Source organism: Oncorhynchus tshawytscha, linkage group LG09, assembly GCF_018296145.1.
Source record: "Oncorhynchus tshawytscha isolate Ot180627B linkage group LG09, Otsh_v2.0, whole genome shotgun sequence".
In the NCBI taxonomy this organism is placed as follows: domain Eukaryota; kingdom Metazoa; phylum Chordata; class Actinopteri; order Salmoniformes; family Salmonidae; genus Oncorhynchus; species Oncorhynchus tshawytscha.
The window spans coordinates 68,904,533-68,931,447 of record NC_056437.1 but is presented as its reverse complement, the minus strand read 5'-3'; the positions used below and the strand labels follow the sequence as shown (position 1 = coordinate 68,931,447).

Genomic DNA, 26,915 nt, shown 5'->3' with positions numbered 1-26,915 from the left:
GTTACCAGCTTCAGAAATTGCAGCCCAAATTAATGCTTCACAGAGTTCAAGTAAAAGACACATCTCAACATCAACTATTCAGGGAGACTGCCTGAATCAGTCCATCGTGGTCGAATTGCTGCAAAGGAAACACTACTTGTGTGTGTGTGTGTGTGTGTGTGTGTGTGTGTGTGTGTGTGTGTGTGTGTGTGTGTGTGTGTGTGTGTGTGTGTGTGTGTGTGTGTGTGTGTGTGTGTGTGTGTGTGTGTGTGTGTGTGTGTGTGTTGGATGCATTTACATTATGGACAGTATGTGGATAGAATTATTATTTTCTATAAACTTGCAAACTTTTCTGATTACCTTGCTTTGTCATTATTGGGTATTGTGTCAAGATTGAAGAAGATTCTTTAAAAAAAATGTTTTAATCAGGATGTAACGTAACAAAATGTGGAAAAAGTGAATGGGTCGGAACACTTTCCAAATGCACTGTACCTAAGTTGAATGCACTGTACCTTAGTTGAATGCACAGTACCTTAGTTGAATGCACTGTACCTTAGTTGAATGCACTGTACCTTAGTTGAATGCACTGTACCTTAGCTGAATGCACTGTACCTTAGTTGAATGCACTGCACTGTACCTTAGCTGAATGCACGGTACCTTAGTTGAATGCACTGTACCTTAGTTGAATGCACTGTACCTTAGTTGAATGCACGGCACCTTAGTTGAATGCACTGTACCTAGTTGAATGCACTGCACTGTACCTTAGCTGAATGCACTGTACCTTAGTTGAATGCACGGTAAATCGCTGTGAATAAAAGTGTCTGCTGAATGACCAAAATGTAATGACCAGACCAAATCGGAACCAATCATAGACATTTAGGCTGTTTCACAACTTTGAACAGCACAGTATGGTATGGAACAGTTCAATACAATAGAGCAGAGTAGAGTACAATAAAGTATAGGATAGTTCGGTACAGTAGATATTAATTCAATACAGTACAGTATAGTGTAATTCAGTAGAGTACCTTACAGTTTAGTAAATTAGTGTAAAGTAGGCTACACTCTACTGTGCTGTACACTACTGTACGTTACTTTCCTTTACTTTACTGTACTAAACACTGTACTGTAGTGAACTGTAGTCTACTGTACTAATTTGCATTGTACCCTACTGTACTCTCCACTGTAATGAACTGTACTCTACTGTATTTTAATTTCCTTTATTTTACTGTATTGTATTGTACTGTACACTCCACTGTAATGAACTGTACCCTGCTGTTCTCCACTGTACTGAATTATACTTTTCTTTACTTCACTGTACTGTACACTGTACTGTAATGAACTGTGCTCTACTGTACTCTTCTGTACTGTACTGTACTGTACACTCCACTGTAATGAACTGTACTCTGCTGTTCTCCACTGTACTGAATTATACTTTTCTTTACTTTACTGTACTGTACACTGTACTGTAATGAACTGTGCTCTACTGTACTGTACTGTACTGTACTGTACACTCCACTTTAATGAACTGTACTGTACTGTACACTCCACTGTAATGAACTGTACTCTGCTGTTCTCCACTGTACTGAATTATACTTTTCTTTACTTTACTGTACTGTACACTGTACTGTAATGAACTGTGCTCTACTGTACTGTACTGTACTGTACTGTACTGTACTGTACTGTACTGTACTGTACACTCCACTGTAATGAACTGTACTGTACTGTACACTCCACTGTACTGATTTGTACTCTGCTGTTCTCTACTGTACTGTGCTGTCCAAATTTATCAATGGACAATGAAATTAACAATCAAAGCAAAAATCTGACCAAATAAAGAAGGCCTGTCCAGACAACACCGTGCTTCGTGGGTAGGCACGATGCATCCTGTACACATTGGGAAGATGCAGTTTAGACATTGTTTGCTCATTGACCTCTTACACATTCTAAATTCTATAGTTCTACATCGTTGATATGTCGGTTAGACATTAACATTTTATAACGATGTCTTGGCAAAGTCTTCCCAATATCAAACGTTCTCCAAACTACATATTCCCAATTCGATATCTCGGCCAAAGGTGTCTATGATTACTGGGGAGAAGACTCAGGTGAAACTGATGACATCGCACAACTTGTGTAAAACAGCTGGGAAAACCCCAAAATGCGTCCAACACAGGCGTGTCATGTGACGTAAGAAGACGTTTCAGCACCATTGACAGGTATCACTACTAGCGCTAAAACCCACGAAGACTTCAGCCACTTCAAAACTTTGAACAGCGTCACACGGCAACAATTCTATCAGTGGTTCTGTGTTGTGGCCGCAGCCCTGTTGCTACTGTTATTGTCCTTCTTACTAGGGTACCAATTACCCAAACCCCTAAACTTAAATTTGTAAAACTATATGTGATGGGAAATATAGCTCTCTGACTCTTTGGTATCACGTTTCAAGTGTCACGATTATGATTCCTCATGGCTGGTCCTACTAAGGCTATATAGAATAACACCAAGGCCCGTATTTATAAAGCATCTCAGAGAATTGGAGTGAATAAATGCAGCAGAATAATTAGTCTACATCTGAAAATTTAGCCTATAACATCACATATCAATATGATTCCACCCATGACATTTTAACAAGACCCTGATGGAACAGGTGTGTTCAAACTGTGTAGAAACAAAAGCCTGCACCTTCTCCTGCTGGTCTCCAGGACCGTGCAGACAGTTTTGGTGACCACGTCCCTAAAGTAGATGATCTTTACAGTTGAACAGGCTTTGAATATTATGAATTAATCCCAATAATATATATAAAAGGGGAGAAATGAACCAATGCCAAGATTTGACTTGCATAGTCAAAAACGTGCATAGCACTATGACACACACAGACACACACACAGACAGATTGCATCCCCAGCTGACAATAGTAAGATGAAAGTTGATTACGTCATTGTGAAAATGAAAGTTGAGAGATCTGGGTATCGACTCTGACGTTCCCTATTCACTTTTCAGATGTAGCGCAACAGCAGAAGACTACGGAACAATTGTTCGGACTAACTTTGATCGAAAACCACTAAATGAATGTCTTATATTGCTATATTTTTTAAGATGTGTGGGTTTTATTTCGACTTCGACGATATTGTTATCGGAATTTTTTTTCGGTTCAAGCGAAGTTATTAGCAGTTGAAAGCAAAGCTCGCGAATAGCCTATAGTAATAGTCTAGCCGATAACTAAATGGGATAATCTCATCTTGTGGTTCAATTATAATTTAAAGCTGATTTCAAGGAGAATGAGTAGAGATTTACTTGGATTTTTTTCGTCCAGGAGACGGAGCAGGCATGGAATTCCAATTGCTGCATGCGCTAGTCTGGAAAATGGAAGTCCCCGCCTCCGGTAGGTTGATCGGTGGGAAATTCTCCATACAGTTTTCCCTTTCCCAATTCCAGAAAAAACTACTTAATTAACACAATTAATATGTTCAAACTCATATGGAAAACTAATAGCGAAACAAACTGCTATTTACAATGTATACAATGCAGGGTTGGACGTGTATTTTTCTTATTATTTGCAGTATGCAGAGCGTGTGTCATTGCTGTGACTGGATCCGACACCACTACGGTCACTTGAGCGTTCAGGGGCGAAGCTTCGGGGCGTGCCCAAGGACTGTGATAGCACAGCCCCAACACCAGCCTCGGACGCGTCCACCTCCACTATGAATGCCAAAGAGGGGTCAGGATGCGCCAATACGTGAGCATCGGTAAACAACGCCTTCAGACGACCAAACGCCCAGTCCGCCGACCACCGCAAGCGCACAGGTCCCCCCTTCACCAGTGAGGTATCGGGAGCAGCCACCTAACCAAAACCCCGGATAAACCTCTGGTAGTAATTGGCAAACCCTAAAAACCGCTGCACCTCCTTTACTGTGGTCGGAGTCAGCCTATTACGCACGGCCGCAATGCGATGAGTGGTAGCGGTTACCTGAACCCCACTGTGAGGGAATTTAGACCTCTGTAGTCTATACACGGACGCAGACCTCAAGCCTTCTTCTTCACAAAAAAAGAAACTCAAGGAGGCGGGTGAAGTGGAGGGCCGAATGTACCCCTGTCCCAGAGATTCGGTGACATATGTCTCCATAGCCACCGTCTCATCCTGTGACAGGGGATACACGTGACTCCTGGGAAGTGCGGCGTTCATCTGGAGGTTTATCGCACAATCCCCTCGTCGATGATATGTTAATTGGGTCGACCTCTTTTCACAGTTAGCGATAGCCAAATCGGCATATTCGGGGGAATGCGCATGGTGGAGACTTGGTCCGGACTCTCCACCGTCATCACACCGATGAAAACTCCCACACACCTACCTGAGCACTCCTATAACCATCCCTCATGGGCCCCCTGTTTCCACAAAATTTTAGGATTGTGATAAGCCAACCAGGGAATCCCCAGCACCGCTGGAAACGCAGGAGAATCAACGAGGAAGAGACTAATCCGCTCCTCATGACCCCCCTTCGTCACCATGTCCAGTGGAACCGTGGCCTCCCTGACCAGAGCCCTGACCCTAATGGTAGACTATCTAGAGCGTGCACGGGGAAGGGTTGGTCCATCTGAACCAAGGGAATCCCTAACTTAAGCGCAAACCCACGGTCCATAAAACCTCCCGCTGCGCCTGAATCTACTAGCGCCTTATGCTGGAAATGAGGGGAAAACTCAAGAAAGGAAATCAACACATACAAATGACAAACAGGGAGCACTGGGTGAGCCTGGTGCTGACTCACCTGAGGTGTCCGAGCAGTGCTCTGCCTGGCCTCTTGACTCCCAGACAAGCTCCTCCAACACCGGTCAGAAGTTTGCCCTCTCCGACAACAACTGGTGCAGGAGGAGATGTCACGCTCTGACCGTAGATTGCTTTGTATGTTTCTATTTTTAGTTTGGTCAGGGTGTGATGTGGGTGGGTATTCTATGTTGTAGGTCTAGGTTTTCTTTTTCTATGTGTTTGGCCTGGTATGGTTCTCAATCAGAGGCAGCTGTCTATCGTTGTCTCTGATTGAGAACAATACTTAGGTAGCCTGTTTTCCCATTTTGATTTGTGGGTGATTATTTTCTGTTTCAGTGTTTTCACCATACGGGACTGTTTCGGTTTTCCTTTATTATTTTGTTTGTTTGTATTCAGTGTTCAGTTTATTAAAGGCATCATGAACACGTACTACGCTGCGCTTTGGTCTACTCCTTCTTCCACCAACGACAACCGTTACAGGAGGCTCCTCCTCCAGTCGCCCTAGCTGCATCACCCCCTAACTCCATGGGTGTTGGAGCGGGAGGGCTGGGCGGTGGAATGAACAGAACCCTATCTGGATGCCCACGAGCTGCCAGCAAGTTGTCCAGCCTGATGGACATGTCGATCAGTTGGTCCAGAGTGAGGGTGGTGTCTCGACAAGCTAGCTCCCTGTGGGCATCCTCTCGCAGTCTACACTTATAGTGTCCATCAGGGCCCTGTCATTCCACCCTGCGCCGGCGGCCAGGGTAAGGAACTCCAGAGGGAAGTCCTGTGCGCTCCTCGTCTCCTGCCTCAGATGACACAGCCATTCACCTCTGGGTAATGGTCCCTCGCTGAGTCTGGACCCTCCCAGACCGTGTTGGCCGACTCCAGTGCTTTGCCCGAAAGGCAGGAGACGAGGACGTTGACACTCTCCTCTCCCGAGGGAGTCGGGTGAACGGTCGCCAGGTAAAGCTCCAGCTGGAGCAGGAACCCCTTGCACCCGGCAGCCGTCCCATCGTACTTCCCCGGGAGCGCGAGCCGAATCCCGCTGGGGCCGGACACCACCAGAGAAGGTGGTGGTGCAGGCTGGAGAGTGGCTGAAAACGGGGTAGGGAGGCCGCTCCTCTCCCATCTCTTAATTCTCGACATCAGTTGATCCATGGCCGTCCCCAGATGGTGTAGCACCGCTGTATGCTAGAGGACACGTTCGTCCATGGACGGAGAGGGTGCGTCCTCTCCTGCTGACTCCATGATTGTGGTGAAGGATTCTGTCAAAATCTGCCTAGGAGAGGTGGGTGTGGAGTCAGGCGCAGGAGAGAGCGAATTGCAGGAAGGGCGTTTTTTACAAGTCCAAAGAACAGGAACAGGCCCACAACAGTAGCCACAAAACAACAGGAACGCGGTCCAGAAAAAACACCTGTTCAACAGAACAAACCCAAAACGCAACCCAAACAAATGACAGCTAACAAACACTCCCTCACAAACCCAAGAGGGAGGGGCGAGATTAAATACCCCACTAATAACCTAAACTAGACACAGGTGCACAACCAGACAAAACCAAATGAAAAAGAGAAGGGATCGGTGGCAGCTAGTAGTTCGGCGCCGAGCGCCGCGTGAACAGGGAGAGGAGCCACCTTCGGTGGAAGTCGTGACACATATACAGTGCGTTCGGAAAGTGTTGTTACGTTACAGCCTTATTCTAAAATGGATTAATTTCAGTTCAACCGAAATGGATGAAAATACCACCAAATGAAAGCTGACAGTCTGCACATTACCCTCATAGTCATGTATCATTTCAAATACAAAGTGCTGGAGTACAGAGCCAAAACAACCAAACATGTCCTGTCCCAATACTTTTAGAGCTCATGGAGTTTGTCAAATTTCTCAAGCTCAGTCAATTTGGTTGGGAATTATTGATAGATAGCAGTATTCATACATTGTCTTTAACTTGACCACTGAGGAACACTAAACACCACTTGGAAAGCCATTCTGGTGTGATTTTTGCCTTAAAATGTGTGTAATTGTCCCACTGATAAATGTAATGCTAACCCAGTGTTAGGCCTTCAAAGAACTAAGGCATGTTTTCCTCTAATTTTTCATCTTGGCTTTGCTCCTTTCATATTTATTTTGATCCCGACAAACTCCTCAGTCCCTTCTAGTGACAAGTCTACCCATAACATGATGCTGTCAGGGTTTTCCTCCTCTTCGTCTGAAGAGGAGAGGCGAAAAGGATCGGAGGACCAATATGCGGCGTGGTAAGTGTCCATGGTTCTTTTAATAAGAAATACTCAACATGAACACAACTGAATACAAAAACAATAAACGTGGAACGAACGAAACCCAAAACAGTACTGTGTGGTGAAAAACACAGACACGGAAACAAACACCCACAAACAAACAGTGAAACCCGGGCTACCTAAGTATGATTCTCAATCAGAGTCAGCTAACAACACCTGCCTCTGATTGAGAACCATACTAGCCGAAACATAGAAATCCCAAAATCATAGAAAAACAAACATAGACTGTCCACCCCAACTCACGCCCTGACCATACTAAATAATGACAAAACAAAGGAAATAAAGGTCAGAACGTGACAGATGCAGCCACTGTAAAACTTGAAAATACCAACAGTTTCACTCTGTGATGTGTTGTGTTGGATTTGCCACAACATTTATTATTTAGACACAAAAGTTCATTAATTTGCCATTTTGTCTTGCAATATTACTTAACTGTCATGTTGCAACCCGAATGAATGTTTTAGAATGGGTTATTTTTGAATAGGTCTACTACATTTCACTTTGTCATTCAGGCCTGTAATGTGGAGTGAAGGCAATGGTGTTGATCCATGCAGAGTTTTCTATCTGCTCAGCCAATACACACTGTAGCTATTTTAAAATAATCTTTAGCCTCATAGTGACATTCCTGAGTTTCCATTCACTTCCACAGCTCATTTAGGAAGGATTGCGAGATATTTTAAGCTTCTGGTTGCAATTATACACAATCCAGAGATGAATTACCATACATGACCGTACTCAAAATATTCAGGGGGTTGGGATTATTCATTAACCTCATCTGATCTATGCCTGTCTAAAAAATCTCGCAGACATGCTTTAAAAGCTCATTTGTGGATCTGAGGTTTAATCGTTGTTTGATATTCACTCTCCACTATCCTTTGACATTACAGAGACAGGGGAAGTTGCTCTCAAATCCTGAGAACCACTACTTTTGCAAACAGTTGGACCGCATTCAAGAAATAAATAATAATAAATAATTATTAACCAATTGTGTGAATAATAACCCTGGCTTTCATCCGGCGCTTTTGGTAGCCTTCCATGGTTCATGACGTCTCCACATTTGTCGCCGCCTGCACTGTGTGTGCACAATAAGACTCCGCGGCAAGCTCCGGATGGCCTTCTTCAGCCACTCCCTGTTCCTCACTGCCCCTCGTCCCATATCTCTCTGGACATTGTTACTGGTCTTTCTCTATCAGATGGCATTACCACGATCCTGACGGTGGTGGATAGGTCTTCTTTCCACCCATTTTATTCCTCTTCCCAAGTTACCCTCAGCCAAGGAGACGGCTCAGCTCATGGTGCAGCACTTCTTCCGTATCCATGGACTTCCGATCGACTTGGTCTCCGATCGTGGTCCTCAGTTCTGGAAGGCATTCTGCACCCTCATTTGGTCTCCGGACAGCCTGTCCTCTGGTTTTCACCCCTAATCTAACGGTCAGTCGGAGCGAGCCAGACCTGGAGACGGCTGTTCATTGCCTCGTCTCCGCCAACCCCACCACCTGGAGCCAGCAACTTGTGTGGGTGGAATACGCCCGTAACACCCTTCCCTAATCGCCCTTCAAGTGTTACTTGGGATATCAGCCCCCGCTCTTTCCTGAGCAAGAGGAAGACGTTATCATACCCTCTGACCCAATGTTCGTCTGCCGCTGTTGGCATACCTGGAAGAGAGCCCGGAGTACCTGGAAGACCACATCTAGGTATCGGCAAACTACGGATCGCCTACGGACTGCTAAATCCCCGCTAACGGCTCGTGCAGAAGGTATAGGTTTCCACTCGGGACCAGCCCCTCCTGGTGGAGTCTCGTAAGCTTTACCCCCGTTTCATCGGCCCTTTCCACATCTCTAAAATCCTTAGCCTCTCTGCTGTCCGTCTCCTGTTAGCACCGCACCCTCCGTAAACATTCCACGTTTCATGTGTCTAGGACTAAACCTCTGTCTCACAGCCCTTTGTCTCCCGTTTCCAATGAAAAACAATAATCTCCGTAGGAATACACTTTTAGACAAGAAGTCATATGACTGTGGCATCATATCACTGAAAAAAAATGGTTTATTCGTATAGTTATTAATAAAGTAAAGTATATACTGGATATTATGCAACATAATCATTATTATATTTTGAATGTTAGTTCAATGGAGAGTACCAATCGCTCTTAAAACAAAGCCTATACTCTTCAGTAGCTGGGGAGGAAAGGTAATAGATGCAGAGGTCCCATCAACTTACATAACTGGATGAATAAATCAAATATGTGTTTACAAATCCATTAAAGACAAGACTATTGAATACTTTGACAGATGATCTACGTGAAAGATCTATCTTACGCACACATTCCTATTGGCCCAGTCCTATGGGCCCAGATTCAAAAGCCCCCGCAATATAGGCTCCAATTGAAGCAGTATTCCCAAGGTCAGTACTGCCTGTACACTTCACAGGCTACCAGTGTTTTTTTCTGAAAAGCGGGAGCATACAGAAGGGCGTCTATCAAAATATTTCAGACCACCCAAACCTGTTTCTAAAACGAAATAAAGTAATGTTGAGTGTGTAATTCATACAACCCATACAAGGTTGATCTGTATCTTTACATAGACAGTTGGGGTTTTCGAAGTGAAAGGCCAAACTAAATTTGTTCTATATGGTGATATTTATTTAGGCCATAGTCCGATTGATTCACATGTTTATTTTTTCATCAAAAAAATCCTGGTTGAAAGGTCAAAATGTAATGATAAAATAGCAAATAGCTCAAGATGTAACAATTATTCGAGCGATGCACCTGTCCTTTCGGTGCATTTTCTCCAGACGTACAACAACACTCAGGTATGAAAGTGTAAGGGAACTTCCACCTTTCACTTTTGGAACACCTTGCAGACTCGTTGTATAAAGGATCGACACAGGTTGGAGCATGGCAGAACTTGGGTATTCGAGAAATTGATTATTCAGGAAGAACACTTTATCTCTTTATGGTTGCGGAAAACTGACTTTTGTCGGAATAAAACGAAGAAGTCTATCTTTCGGAAGTGCATCAACGTTGATTGCGAACAGACCGAGAACTACAGAAGACCTACGCTAAAATGGGTTCAATCAGCTTTTGGATGTGCTTGGTCATGGCGATTTGCACCTGGAATAAAACCATCGGATGCACGTGGATGAGGACACTGCCCCGGTCTCCGAGCATGTTCCAAGTGTTTAGCAACAACACCATAACGATGCTTAAGAAAATGGTAGGTTATAGGGTCATGTTTATTCACTTGTTCCTGGTCATTGAGCTCATGTCAATTTTTCAACATTTTATGAGCTGCTATGTTTCATTTTTTGGCATCTCAGGGTCATGAAGTCTCTCGAGAACCTCAGATCACTTTCCCTGACAATCAATACAGACAAGTCAATAAATTTAAGGTAAGAAATATGCATAAAAAATGTATTGTTCTATCCATAACTTTTTTTTCTAAGAATGGATTAAACACTGAATTCGGAAAGTATTCAGACCCCTTCACCTTTTCCACAATTGGTTACGTTACAGACAATTTCTAAAATGGCAAAAACAGTCTTTTGTTTTTTTTAAATGAGCAAAAATTTCAAACAACATGTTTTGGCTTGGTCATTATGGGTTATTGTGTGTAGATTGATGAATGAAATCATATCTATTACATTTTAAAATAAGGCTGTAACGTAACACAGATAGTGAAGGGTTCTGAACAATTACCCGAAAGCACTGTATATAATTAGGATATAACGAATATACAATTAGCTATAATTTTCTAATATTTGCCATCAATTCATAAGGCATATACTAATACAAATCATTCTTCTTCTAGGCTGACGAACAGATTGCCTTCATTTCGCAAACTCTGAACGCTATAAAGAAATTGTTCAGCAGTGGTAAATATGAGTCCACCGCCTGGGACCAGAAAGGAGTTGACAAGTTTATGAATGACCTCTATCGCCAGACCTCGGAGCTGGACCAATGCGTATGTCATTTGTGATTTTCGCCTCTTAACATTAATGCAAAACGGAAAACATTATCCTATTCTATTAGATGATAATATAAGTAGTTACATGTTAATCAAATCATAATATTAAATGAATTATTTGTATTTTGTTCTATCAGTTAAAGGCTATGAAAACTAGACTATCAAAATCTGTCAAAAGAGTGAACAAAAAGATGAGCCTTCACTTCAAGTTCCTGAAGCATTACTTGAAACGCGAGGTAGGTTGATCCATTTGTCTTACAAAGAGAGTACATTCACCAAATCTGGATGTATTTATGTGATGATACAACATGTGTCGATTCTCAAATCTTAACAAGTGTATTTCGTTTATGCAGGATTACAGCGCAAGCGGCTGGGAAGACATAAGTACAGTGGTTCTGGCACACCTACAAAGACTAGACACAACATTAAGTAGCAAATGAGCGTTATGTGTGTGTTGTGTACATATTATTTATTTATATATCTATTTATCTATTCATATATCTTACTATTTATTTACATGTTTACTATTTTGTTTTTTAACGTATTTATTTATTGTGTAATCATGTATTCACAACTCCTGGAGTAAATATTTTTTTCCACTGAATAATTTTGTGATTGACTTAGGCAATACATAGCCTAATGTATCAATGTTTCCGTGCATTTCCGTGCGTTTCAAGGCCATTGCATACTGTATTTATTATTGCAACCTGATAGGAAATGGTTATTATTGTAATCATGAAATATATTATAATTAAATAAATCTGCCCTCTACAGCTGTAATCTTTTTTAATCAAATAAATTGTAATTTATCGCATACACACATTTATAAGATGTTTTAACGGGTGTAAGCTTTATGCTTGTTTTTCTAGCTCTACCACTGCAGTAATATCTGACAATACAAAACAATACACACAAATCTAAAAGAAAATGAATGGACGTAAGACACATAGAAATATGTCGGAGTCCGGAGTATATACACACAGTACCAGTCAAAAGTTTGGACACACCTCAGGGTTTCTCTTTATTTTTAATATTTTCTACATTGTAGAATAATCGTGAAGACATAAACACTATGAAATAACACATACGGAATTATGTAGTAACCAAAAAAGTGTTAAACAAATAAAAATATATGTTATATTTGAGATTCTTGAAAGTATCCACCCAGTTTTGATGTCAGCTTTGCACACTCTTGGCATTCTCTGAACTGGCTTCAGGAGGTAGTCACCAGTTTTCACCAGTCATTCAGTTGTGCTGTGACAAGGTAGAGGTGGTATACTGAACATAGCACTATTTGCTCAAATACTAAGTCCATATTATGTCAGGAACAGCTCAAATGAGCAAAGAGAAATGACAGTCCATCATTACTTTAAGACATGAATGTCAGTCAATGCGGGACATTTCAAGAACTTTGAATGTTTCTTCAAGTGCAGTTGCAACAACCATCAAGCGCTATGATGAAACTGGCTCTCATAAGGACAGCCACAGGAAAGGAAGACACAGAGTTACATCTGCTGCAGAGGAGAAGTTCATTAGAGTTACCAGCTTCAGAAATGGCAGCACAAATAAATGCTTCACAGAGTTCAAGTAACAGACACATCTCAACATCAGGTGTTCAGGGGAGACTGCTAGAGTCAGTCCTTCATGGTCGAATTGCTTGTGTGTGCAAAGAAAACACTGTGTGTGTGTGTGTGTCTGGGGGGGGGGGTGTATTTACATTATGGACCGTATGTGGATAGAATTATTATTTTTTTATACACTCGCAAACTTTTCTGGAAACCTTGCTTTGTCATTATGGGGTATTGTGTCAAGATTGAAGAAGATTCTCAAAGAAATCATAGACATTTAGGCTATGTTTTACAAGTTTGAACAGCACAGTATGGAATGGCACAGTTCAATACAATAGAGCACAGTAGAGTACAATAACGTATAGGATAGTACAGTACAGTAGATATTCATTCAGTACAGTACAGTATAGTTTAATTCAGTAGAGTACAGTACAGTTTAGTAAATTAGTGTAAAGTAGGCTACACTCTACTGTGCTGTACACTACTGTACGTTACTTTCCTTTACTTTATTGTACTGTACACTGTACTGTAATGAACTGCACTCTACTGTACTCTTCTGTATTGTACTGTACTGTACACTCTACTGAAATTAACTGGACTGTACTACACTCCACTGTAATGAATTGTACTCTGCTGTTTTCTACTGTACTGTGCTGTCCAAATTTATCCATGGACAATGAAATTAAAAATCAAACCAAAATCTGACCAAATAAAGAAGACCTGTCCAGACAACACCGTGCTTAGTGGGTAGGCACGATGCATCCTGTACACATTGGGAAGATGCAGTTTCGACATTGTTTGCTGATTGACGTCTTAAACATTCTAAATTCTACAGTTCTACATCGTTTATATGTCGGCTAGACATCAACATTCTATCGTGATGTCTTGGCGACGTCTTCCCAGTATGCAAACGCTCTCAAAACTACATATTCCCAATTCGATACGTCAGCCAAAGGTGTCTATGATTACTGGAGAGAAGACTCAGGTGAAACTGATGATATCACACAACTTGTGTAAAACAGCTGGGAAAACCCCAAAATGCGTCCACCGCAGACGTGTCATGGGACATAAGAAGTTTCAGCACCATTAACAGGTATCACTACTAGCACTAAAACGCATGAAGACGTCAGCCACTTCAGCACATTGGACGTCGCCACACGGTCAGAGATTCTATCAGAGGATCTGTGTTGTGGCCGCAGCCCTGTTGCTACTGTTATTGTCCTGCTTACTAGTATTCCAATTAACCAAACCGCTAAACTTAAATTTGTAAAACTACAGGCAATACATGTATTATATATGTGATGGGAAATATAGCTCTCTGACTCTTTGGTATCACGTTTCATGTGTCACTATTATGTTTCCTCATGGCTGGTCCTATTAAGGCTATATAGAATAACACCCGTAACACCAATAAGGCCCTTATTTATAAAGCATCTCAGAGTTGGAGTGAATAAATGCAGCAGAATAATTAGGCTACATCTGAAATTTTAGCCTATAACATGACATTTCAATATGAAAACACCTATGACATTTTATCAAGACCCTGATGGAACAGGTGTGTTCGAACTGGGTTGGAACAAAAGCCTGCACCTGCTCCTGCTGGTCTCCAGGACCGTACAGACAGTTTTGGTGACCACATCCCTACAGTACATGATCTTTGCAGTTGAACAGGCATTGTATATTATGAATTAATCCCAATATTATCTAGAAAAGGGGATAAATGAACCTTGTATAGTCAAAAATGTGCACAGCACTATGACACACACACACACACGCACACACACACACACACACACACACACACACACACACACACACACACACACACACACACACACACACACACACACACACACAACAGTAGAATAGCCCTGTCAAAACGATTGACTCTGTTGGGAAAATATCCCTGATATCGTAGCCTATACCAAGGAACTATTGTCACATGTTATTTTTCATTTCCCCTTGTAATAAAAACGACAAATAGAAAGTTCCAACAAATCATGTTGTCGTTGCTTGTCAACTTTGCATCACCAGCAGTCAACAGTAGGGTGAAAGTTGGTTACGTCATTGTGAAAATGAAAGTTGAGAGATGTGGGTATTGACGCCGACGTCTCCCATTCCCTTTTCATTTGTAGCGCAACAGCAGAGGACTACCGAAAAATATTTCGGACTAACTTTGAACGAAACCCACTAAATTAACGTCTTATGTGGCTACATTTCTTAAGAAGTGTCGGTTTAATTTCGACATCGACGATTTTGTTAGACTTTTTGTTTTTGGTTCAAGCGAAGTTATTAGCAGTTGAAAGCAAAGCTCGCGAATAGCCTATTCTCGCTATAGTAATAGTCTAGCCGATATCTAAATTGAATAATCTTATTTTGTGGTTCAACTATCATTTAAAGCTGATTTCAAGGAGAATGTGTATAGATTTACTTGGATTTTTTTCGTCCAGGACACGGAGCAGGCATGGAATTCTTATTGCTGCATGCGCTAGTCTGGAAAATGAAAGTTCCCGCCTCCGGTAGGTTGATCAGGGGAAATTCTCTATACAGCTTTCCCTTTCCCAATTCTACATAAAACTACTTAACAGAGCCAAGATGTTCAAACTTATCTGGAACACTAATAGCGAAACAAACTGCTATTTACAATGTATACAATGCAGAGTTGGACTTGTATTTTTCTTATTATTTGCAGTATGCAGAGCGTGTGTCATTGCTGTGACTGGATCCGACACCACTACGGTCACTTGAGCGCAGAATACCTTTCCCTGCTGGATCAGATGGTGAGTTATCAGCACACTGTAAGATGAGACTGAATGCATGTATTAAGGACAGCAAAACAACCAACCAAGTAAAATAGTCATACGTTTCATGTTTAGCATCTGTGTTAGAAAACGGTCGGCCTATATTTGGATATACATAGTAAAAGAGCGCTAAGGCTGTAATGACAGCGAGATCAAATCAAATCGAAACAAATTTATTTATATAGCCCTTCGTACATCAGCTGATATCTCAATGTGCTGTACAGAAACCCAGCCTAAAACCCCAAATAGCAAGCAATGCAGGTGTAGAAGCACTGTGGCTAGGAAAAACTCCCTCGAAAGGCCAAAACCTAGGAAGAAACCTAGAGAGGAACCAGGCTATGAGGGGGGGCCAGTCTTCTTCTGTCTGTGCCGGGTGGAGATTATAACAGAACATGGCCAAGATGTTCATAAATGACCACCATGGTCAAATAATAATAATCACAGTAGTTGTCGAGGGTGCAGCAAGTCAGCACCTCAGGAGTAAATGTCCGTTGGCTTTTCATAGCCGATCATTAAGGGTATCTCTACCACTCCTGCTGTCTTTAGAGAGTTAAAAACAGCAGGTCTTGGACAGGTAGCACATCCGGTGAACAGGTCAGGATTCCATAGCCGCAGGCAGAACAGTTGAAACTGGAGCAACAGCACGGCCAGGTGGACTGGGGACAGCAAGGAGTCATCATGCCAGGTAGTCCTGAGGCATGGTCCTAGGGCTCAGGTCCTCCGAGAGAGAGAAATAAAGAGAGAATTAGAGAGAGCATACTTAAATTCACACAGGACACCAGATAAGACATGATATAGATATAACAAACTGACCCTAGCCCCCCGACACATGAACTACGGCAGCATAAATACTGGAGGCTGAGACAGGAGGGGTAAGGAGACACTGTTGCCCCATCCGATGATACCCCCGGACAGGGCCAAACAGGAAGGATATTTGACACGTGACTCAACATACTATATTGATTGTTTTCCATGGAGGAGATATCACAAAGCAGAATGCCCCAGTCTTTTCCCCAACGTCACTTTACAGACCCATAGATGATGCCGAGGTAAAGGCTAGAATCTTTACTAATCATGTTCTGATATGCTTTGGTATTGCGTTCTTGACCCAATGTTATATTGATGCTTTGTAAGTAGGAAAACCTGCAAAATCGGCAGTGTATCAAATACTTGTTCACCCCACTGTATCTACCGCGGCTTTGATTGGACTGATCAAGTCAACATCCAGCTTTCAAAATCGTAGCTCGCAAGCTAGACAAGCAGTCATCATCATGACTCACGTTGACAATCTACTGTCAAATCCTTTTCATGCCTTGTCATATGAAGAGATACTATAGATAAAACGTATAAGTGCAAATCGGCCATTAGACATGAACATTACACAACAAGTTGGAAATTGCAAATTCAACAATGAGAGGTTGAGAAGGAATCTGGGGCTAATTTCAAATAACTACCCTGCTATTCAGTAGATTCGTGTGTGGTCCAAATCTGGGTTTAAGGGTCTTATTCCAAAATTAAAAGGATAAACTTTCAACACCAAAGGCCAGAAAAAGTTGAATACATTGGCCTTGCTGTCAATCCAGCATGACTTTTGCCATGTTCAAAACAACTGGAAACTCGGAACTGGGAAATCTCAGACTTCAGTGAGTTCAAACAACTAGGAATTCTGGAGAAAAAAAAGAGCTCCGACAGGGAAAATACGTTTTGAACCGTCATCCAACTCAGAATTCCAAGTCGGGATCTTTAGAGTTCCGACCTGAAAATGACTGACATCATGATTCGACCAGTTGTTTTTTCTTGAGTTTCCAGTTGTCTTGGAAGCACCATAAATCACCATAAATCCAGAGAATGCCAGACTTTGATGCCAAAGTTTGATGACAAGATGTGCCCAAAAGATGGACTGCAGCGCCTCCTTCCTGTTCACGTTAGCATAGCACAACAAGGTGAGTACAAAAATGTTTTGCATGCTGCTGCATAAATTATGTAATATGCCAGGGAAATATGTATACTCTGGCTATGAAAGTAATACTAAGTGTATGTTATGTAGTAAGCTGTTAGTAGCCCATATGCTTCACCCTGATAAGTTGGTCCATTTCCCCCTAATAACTTAGCCTACTGTTCTGACGTGGTGGTGCATATGTAGCCTATAGCCTGTTGTCGAGAAACCTACTCATCAAATATTGTAAGAGCTTTCAATGTCTGCTGTACATGCCCTCATTTTTTATCCTACGGTTCTGACTTGGGGTATAGGGAGAATACTGTAAGAACGGCCAATGATCTGAATTATGTCACTGTACATTTCAAAAGTGCTGATCAAATAGTTATATTGACTATGTCCCTCTTTCCTCGCTCATGAATGTCTTCATCAAAATCATCGATTGCCTCAGTTAGTACATCTCAATTATCAGTTGAAATCACATTTGTTTAAGTAAGTTAGCTATGTTTTTTATGGCAGTAAATGAGGCTGAATGAACTGTTTCCCTGCCAGACAAGGCTCCGCTGATAGCCAGGTGTAGCAGCGGTCAGGATTCACTCCATGGTGCTGAAAAAAAAGGTCTGCTGTTGGGACAGCTTTATGTAGGCCCTACCAAATTGCGGGCATCATTTGTCACCGTTATAGTGCAATTATTGTACTGTTTAGTATTATGTTGTATTGGTATTGCTGACATGCATAAACATTTTTGGGGTAGTTTGCCCCACCAAGATTTAGATGCTAAAAACCAACCATCATGATAACCAGTTTGACCAGTGTTCCATTTTGCATATGTATGATGGGATAAATAAGCACAACATCAAACTTTTTCAGTATTTGGTGAGTGGGCTGACTTAAACCATTGATGATTGTGTCTGAGCATGAAATGTATGCTAATTTCTCAATCTGTATTCTATTTTCTCAATCTGGACACAAGTGACATCTTGCCTGATAAATACCTAGATGGTCTTTTTCGGGAGCAGTGCTTGCAAGAGAACGTGTACATCAACATTCAACATTAATTTGTTATTTGAAGACACTCATTATCAACAGGTTGGTTAAATCTGTAACTTTTAAAGTAGCCAAATAATCTCCTCTAATGGAATGATCGTGTAGCACATTGATTTACATTCATTTATTTTTCACAACAGAGAGAGATTATTTATCATTTTAGGTCAAGTGAGAAAGATACTGTATTTGCTAAACCTCGTCAGCCTCTGTGATTGATTTCTTTAGAAATATACTTTTATGGCAGACAACGAATTTATCTGAATGCATGAGTATAATTTTTTGCATGCAATTTGAAATGTCTTCCCTGATATGGCAATACCACCTACTACATTGAATTGTTTCACACAGTTGAATGCAGATGATAACTCTACCATCGGAAACGTTTTCATGGAGACACTACGTCGTTCTACAAAACGCTACTTGAGCAAAATGAAGCAACTTCTATAGAAAAATGTTAAAATAACACAGAAGCCTACATTGAATGGTTGTATTTGAATCACTTTTTCGTTGTTACATTTACTCAATCCAAATTACTGTGGGGTTTCATGGTTTCAGGACAACAGTACCTGGGAGGTTGTTCGAAATGAAATCGTGTGGATATTCAAGAACTTACAGATTCTACTCGAGTCTATGCACCAGAAATGAGCAGATGTAATATATTTATGTCATGCCATGACTGTAGGCTGCCGAAATAAACCTGTTGAACCATTTAACATAATTTGTAATTAACTGACTGCACAAATACAGTGAAATTCATCTCAAGTTTTAAAATAATCATGAATTAGTTGATTGGCCAACAATCTTGAACAATCAATGCCATGATCAGATAGTTCATTGTTACATGGTAACCTAATATAAAGGCTTAACATAAAATCTGCATAATCAGAAACCTACACCTCCAATTACACCTCGTTTATTCAGATTAAGATAGCTGACGTTGCCACCGATGTCTGTTCCTTTCTGTATGTTTTCAGACATCTAAATTCCTGTAGATTGTGAAAACAGTATGTCACACACTGCGGTCGCACCTAAACGACTCTTATCTGTACACACAGACTTATGACTAAGTCACTTAAGATTAGCCTGTATCAGCAAAGTACTAACATATAACAATGGACAATTCTCTAAGTAAAAACAGCATAGTAAGTCTAATTAAACAGCACAGTAAAACCATGAATTTTACATTTCCACCACATAATGACGCAGTATAACAGTGGCGTACAGAACGGCATTTCATAAATAACAATTTGTGGCTCCTTGTCATGGATGGGCTATTGCAACAGACGACCAAAATGGGTTCTACTCCTACCAGTTAAAAGCATGAAGTGGCTCTAGTGGGAAGGCAATCACGAAAACTGGACAATTGAGAAGTGGAAAATGGTTGCTTTGTCCGATGAATCCCGGTTCTTTTTGCATCATGCTGATGGCAGTCAGGATTGGTGTACCTAATTAACTGACCGCTGAGTGTATTTTACATGTTGATTACTGTGAGGGTGGGGGCATCTCTAAATATAATGTCCAAAAGAATAAAATAATATTATCATTTTCTTATTGCTTAATATGTCATTATTTGTTGTTGTTTTTATAAATATTTTACCACTTTCCACAATGTTTGTGTTGTGTCATTAATTCTTATTAAACAAAAGTCCAAAGTGATGTTTTGATTTAGAGCTCTACACTTTAGTGGGATTCACACTAAAATGTTAAATATTGCTTCCCTCTGGTGGACAGTTGGGGTACGTGAATATCCATGACTTCCTAAATTTAACCTAATAATCCTAACCTGGTACATTAATTAGCCTAATCTGCTGCGTATTTTCGGTTAACCTGCTACGAAGTCGAATCTGACGTTAATTTAGCCATAGCTGCATCACTTCTAGCCATGATCCTGTCCCATGTGCAGTTATACAAAATAACAGAGGACTTTAATCGGTATATTAGCTCGCTGACAGTGAGCATTTAGCAGTCATTGTTCATATCATTTTATTTGGCCTATAGAAACTGTAATAAAACACGTTCATTACATTGTAACTAGCTCTAAATCAGGTCCACAATAAATTGTTTGAATTACCTTTTTATACTCCAATGTCAATTTGTTTTACAACAAGTAATGTAATGCCATGGATGCTACATGTAGTACATTAGGATAACTGTAGTGGAGCAGCTCTGTGGAGTCCAACTATTATCATCATGTTCTTCTTTCTGTAACAGAGTAGCTGTGCAAATAGTTACACGTTCCATCCCTTGAGAGAAGGGATATAAAATGTATGCCTTTAAACGCTTATACTGTAGGCTATCAAGCCTACTCAATAAATATAAAATTAATATACAAAAAATAGATAGACTACTGTATTGAAAATACATTGCGTGAAGGGCACTGTGTATCTGCACACAGAAGACAAGATCGCAAAATGTCGTCAAACGCTATGCAAGGTGGAGGAATGGAATTTCCCATTCTCTTTCACTTTCCCCACTTGAACTTTCCTTGTTTTACATATTACCTCATCCATGGCATATCAACGAGGGAGGCTATGAAGGTAGGGCAGGTAGCCGACCGTTTGGAAGTAGTGTTCAGGGATTTATCAACTCACCAGACACATGGCCACTCTTAACAGAAATAACAAATTGTGGCTCCTTGTCATGTGTTAGTCGAGTTCTGTGTGTAATTGTTCTTTACCCGGTTGTGTATGCTAAATGCAGTGACCAAAAAGAGCAAATGCATTATCTTTCTCAAACTCGCCAGACCCTCAATGATCTTTCCATGGTTGGTCAATTTCTTTAACCTGTAACAAATTGACCATATAGGCAGAGACATATTTAGAAATATGGCTCTGAATATAGGCTGTAGCATGCATGTGATATCACAAGTTATTTATTATAGTTGAAAATGGATTATTGGAGCTTGATTCATTAATATATTTAGTTGTTTTATTGAGATGTGTTTTTTTGTGTGTGGTATGGGAGAGGAGACCAAGAGGCTGTATCCCAGAGGCGGAAATGATAATGGTCCAACGTCCAACGCTTTCAAAAGAGGTGATGCTCAGGAGATCATGAGTGTCTACAATTTATGTGTTAGTCGAGTTCAATTGCATGGTTACACAGGGTGTTATTGTGATTACAGGAGGGGGAAAAGGTTTGGACACTGAGACTTGCGTTTCAACTAGCCAGCGAGCTCTTCCAACAAAACCTAATTCTTGTGAAATGCAACATAATTAAAACTCCACATTATGAATGTTAGTTCAGTTAGTTCAATCGCTAACCGTGCTGTTACTCTTCAGTCTCTACAGTGGAAAGATAATAATTGATGCAGAGGTAACATCAACTCACATACCTGGATGAGTTATAATTATGTTGCATGATATCCAGTAAATGTGTACTTGATAGAATGAATAACTATCCGAATCACAATGTTTTACAGTGATATGATGATGTCTTAAAGGGCAGGAAATTACGGCTGAAATGTTTGTTTCCTTTGTTTTGCAAAGGAGTTTATTGTTTTTCATTGAAGATGATGTTGATTTACAATTGTTAGTAGGAATAATTTCTCATTTCGGAAAACATTTAAACGAAAGGGTCGTTGTATTTCAAGGTTGCATCACACCACAGAATTTTACAAAATTGCTAGCACAATTTCAACCAAAGTAAGGCGTGTATGTATCTTTAAAAACACACGAATGAAATACGTGAAAACGTATATTTTACTCACTAGTGCGTGGAGGCCCAGATTCAAAACCATCCGAAATATAGGCTCCAGTTTAAGTACTAATGCCAAGGTAAGCGGTATTGCCAAGGTCTATACTGCATAGGCTAGGAGTGTCTTATTCTGAAAACAGGGAGCAAAATGGTGCGGGTCTACCAATATAATTCAGACCACTTAAAGCCGTTTCAAAAACGAAATATAGTAATGTTGAGTGTGTAATTGATAGAACCCATACAACGTTGATCTGTATCTTTAAATAGACAGTTGAGGTCCAGAAACCACAATTACCCTTTAAGCAAGTGGTTACAACGTAGTTGGATAGCATAGCTTCCGTGTGTAATTGAAAGGTGTTGCGTTTTCAAACATTAATTTGCTGTTCTTTTCGAAGTGAAAGGACAATATCAATGTTGTTCTATACGGTGATATTTATTTCGGTCATAGTCTGACTAAAATGGATTCAGATGTTTATCCTGGTTGAAAGGACAATATTTCATGATAAAATAGCAAATTAATCAAGTATAACATTTATTCGAGAGGTGCAGCTGTCCTTTCCCTGCATTTTCTCCAGACCTAAAACAACACTCTCAGGTATGAAAGTGTAATGGAAGTTCCATCTTACACTTTTGGAATACCTTGCAGACTTCTTTGTATAAAGGATCGACACAGATTGGAGCATGGCAGAACTCGGGAATTCGAGAAATTGATCTGTCAGGAAGAACACTTCATCTCCTTATCCTGTGCGGACAACTTTGTTTTGTTAAAATTATACGAAGTAGGCTATCTTTCGGAAGGGCATCAACGTTGATTCCGGGCTAGACCGAGAACTACAGTAGACCTACGCTAAAATGGGTTCAATCAGATTTTGGATGTGCTTGGTCCTGACGATTTGCACCTGGAATAAAACTATAGGATGCACGTGGATGAAGACACTGCCCGGGTCTCCGTGCATGTTTCCAAGTGTTCAGCAACAACACCATAACGATGCTTCAGAAAATGGTAGGATATAGGGTAGTGTTTTTTTACTTGTTCCTGTTCATTGAGCTCTTGTCATCTTTTCAACATTTCATGAGCTGCTATGTTTCATTTAAATTACCTGACTCCTTTTTGTACAGTAATAATAATTCAATATTTTGTTTATATTTTTTGGCATCTCCGGGTCATGAAGTCTCTCGAGAACCTCAGATCACTTTCCATGACAAATAATACAGACAAGTCAATAATTTCAAGGTAAGAAATATGCCTAAAAAATGTTTTGTTCTATCCATAACTTTTTTTCTAAGAGTGGATTAAACACTGAATTCTGAAAGTATTCAGACCCCTTCACCTTTTCCACATTTTGTTACATTACAGACCATTTCTGAAATTGATTACAATTAAATAAAAAATCATCATCAGTCTACACACAATACCCCATAATGATAAAGCAAAAACTGTTTTTTGTTTTGAAAAATGAGAAATAATGTCTAAAAACATGTTTTGGCTTGGTCATTATGGGTTATTGTGTGTGGATTGGTGAAACAAATAATATTTCATCCATTTTATAATAAGGCTGTAATGTAACAAAATGCGCAGAGTGTGAAGGGTTCTGAACACCTCCCGAATGCACTGTATATAAATAGGTTATAACGAATATGCAATTTGCTAAAATTTTCTGATATTTGCCCACAAATCACTCTTCTTCTAGGCTGAAGAACAGATGGCCTTCATTTCGCATACTCTGAAGGCTATAAAGAAATTGTACAGCAGTGGTAAATATGAGTCCACCGCCTGGGACCAGAAAGGAGTTGACAAGTTTATGAATGACCTCTATCGCCAGACCTCAGAGCTGGACCAATGCGTATGTCATTTGTGATTTTCGCCTCTTAACATTAATGCAAAAATGAAAACATTATCCTATCATATTAGATTATAATATAAGTAGTTACATGTTAAATAAATCATAATATTCAAATAATTATTTGTATTTTGTTCTAACAGGTAAAGGCTATGAAAACGAGACCATCAAAATCTTTCAACAGAGTGAACAAAAAGATGAGCCTTCACTTCAAGTTCCTGAAGCATTACTTGAAACGCGAGGTAGGTTGATCCATTTGTCTTACAAAGAGAGTACATTCACCAAATCTGGATGTATTTATGTGATGATACAACATGTGTCTATTCTCAAATCTTAACAAGTGTCATGTCTTTACTATCATTAACTGAAGACTTATAATTTTTATCTGTAACGGCTGTCTTGGGAAGAAGGAGAAGACCAAAGCGCAACGTGGTTAGTGTTCATCTTATTTAATAAAAATCCAAACTGAACACTGAATAACAAAAACAACAAAGAAACAACCAAACAGTTCTGTCTGGTGTAGACACACAAGGACTGAAAAAAAACCACCCACAAAACACAATTGAAAACAGGCTACATAAATATGGTTCTCAATCAGGGACAACGATAGACAGCTGCCTCTGATTGAGAACCATATCAGGCCAAACACAGAAATAGAAAATCATAGAAAAACTAACATAGACAACCCACCCAACTCACGCCCTGACCATACCAAAACAAAGACAAAAACAAAGGAACTAAGGTCAGAACTTGACATTATCAAAGATTCTCTGTAATTAGTTACTGTGCGATCAACTGATTAATTAGTAACTAATTAACTAGGAAGTCGGGGCACCAAGGAAAAATATTCAGATTACAAAATAATTTTTTTAACTTTTCAGATATTTTATCTGATCAATTAGTCTTCGAATTAATGAATTATTTACTGTACCTCACGTTAGTCTCATTCCAAACATCATAAATTGTTGGTTATCTGCACGAACCCAGTCTTCACTATGAGTCATCCATACATCAATTGTCTTAAATAATTTATTTATTACTAACTAAGTAATTCACAGAAATTAATAAACAAACAAACAAGGTAAATGTGGTTACATGAAATGTGCCCTAATGGGCTAAACCAGCATGGCGGCTTGTTAGACAAAGGGGAAGTGGGGGTCGACTAAGAAGTCACTACAGAGTGATAATTATAACAATTAAAATGCTAATCCTTTACACATGAACGCTCACTCATTCGGGGAACAATTGCAATCAATATACATATATTTATGCTCAGTGTGTCGTCTTGATCGCTGGTGAAAAGTTTGTTTCTTTTGTAGAATTGTCCGTCTCTCTCCCTCTCTCTCACTCTCGGTTGTGGTTAGAGGGAATAGTTTAGAGTGACATTCGTTATAGAATGGATGTTTCGGCAGTGGTCATTCTTCGCGTTCAATGATACCGAATTCCTAGCTGCAGACTAGTAATTAATATCAAAGACTTGTTCTCATTCTGTCGGTATCGACAGTCTAAGAGTTTAACCACGTGGTATGGTTAAAAGATTCAGCAATGCTCTGCAACCTTTAGCCATCTCGTAATTGAGGTAAGCTCGGTCTGCTGATAAATTCTCAAAGTTGGGTTTTATTCGGAATGGCAGAAAAGGGGCTGTCCCAGGAGGCCTGACCCTAACTGGGCTCAGGGGCGGTCCTCTGATTTAGTTCAAATCAATTGTATTTTTCTTCATTAAACAGTCCACAATTATATTACACAATTTATACAAACAGTATCATACTCACTCATTCATCTTATGCAACAATTACAACATATCTGAGGCTATTATATAAACAGCGTTATGGTAATGTGGCCACACCGTCTCCCATGAGCTTCCCAAGTTGTGACAAACGGACCAGTGCGTAGCTGGATTCTTCACTGATCTTTTACACTTTCTCCGGAACATGAAATTTGTTCGTACCTCAAGTTCTGTGAGGTGGAAGGATTTCCTTTGTTCTCCATAAAAGTCTACCCTCTCTCTACTGTGTGTCCATGAGGAGATTCTCAGGAATTTACGACGTCTCTCTGACCACAGCAACCTAGTTGAAGGAGGAAAGGGGGAGGCAGGGAGAGGGGGATGGGCTTGCTATACCCAAAGAGGCCAACGTCATGACACAAGTGTATTTAATTTATGCAGGATTACAGCGCAAGCGGCCGGGAAGACATAAGGACAGTGGTGCTGGCACACCTACAAAGACTAGACACAACATTAAGTAGCCAATGAGCGTTATGTTTGTGTTGTGTAGATATTATTTATTTATATACCTATTTATTTGTTTTAAACGTATTTATTTATAGTGTAGTAATGTATTCACAACTCTGTGGAGTAAATCCTTTTTCATACTGAATACTCGTATATTTGATTTAGGCTATACATAGCCTCATGTAATAATGTTTTCGTACATTCATTTTTGTATTTATGAAGGCCATTGCATTCTGTATTTATTATTGCCACCTTATAGGAAATGTTTGTTTTTGTAATAATGAAATATTTTACAATGAAATCAATTATTTTACAAATTTTTTCAAACTTAACTTCATAATTTTTTACAACGATAATCTTTTTTAATCAAGTAAATTATAATTTATCACAAACATATTTAGCAGATGTTTTGATGGGTGTAGTGGAATGATTGTGGTACTAGCTCTACCATTGAAGTAATATCTAACAATACACAACAATACACACAAATCTAAATGGCAATGGTGTATTGGAGGCGAAGTCAGGTGCAGGAGAGCAGAGTATAATGAACAGGCACACTTTTATTATTGTTCCTTAAACGAGAGCACTACATAAATCAAACGCGCTCAAAAAACAGAACATAAAAGTAAAGCGGGTAAAATAACACCACATAGCATGACACAATTACACACAAAACATGATGGGAACCAGAGGGTTAAATACAAGTAGATTGATTGGGGAAATGAAAGCCAGGTGTATATGGAAGCAAGACAAGAGAAATGGATACATGACAAAATGGAGCGGTGATGGCTAGAAAGTAGGTGACCTTGATTGCCGA

General features: G+C 40.1%; 1 protein-coding gene, 1 long non-coding RNA gene and 1 pseudogene across 2 annotated transcripts in view; all 3 read left to right on the top strand.

Moving 5' to 3' along the window:
- The first annotated feature begins 15,195 nt into the window (after positions 1-15,195).
- LOC112259172 (interferon a3-like) overlaps positions 15,196-26,915 on the top strand; it is a 148,176-nt gene continuing 136,456 nt past the window's right edge. The window contains exons 1-3 of the mRNA XM_042327871.1: positions 15,196-15,334; positions 16,330-16,400; positions 17,222-17,235. Of these exons, the coding sequence (XP_042183805.1) occupies positions 15,196-15,334; positions 16,330-16,400; positions 17,222-17,235 (224 nt within the window). The remainder of the gene's footprint in view (positions 15,335-16,329; positions 16,401-17,221; positions 17,236-26,915) is intronic.
- LOC112258513 lies at positions 17,302-19,943 on the top strand. The gene is made up of 2 exons (XR_002954761.2): positions 17,302-18,376; positions 18,683-19,943. It is a non-coding gene; the product is annotated as an uncharacterized LOC112258513 (long non-coding RNA).
- Positions 22,880-26,119, top strand: LOC112258511 (annotated as a pseudogene).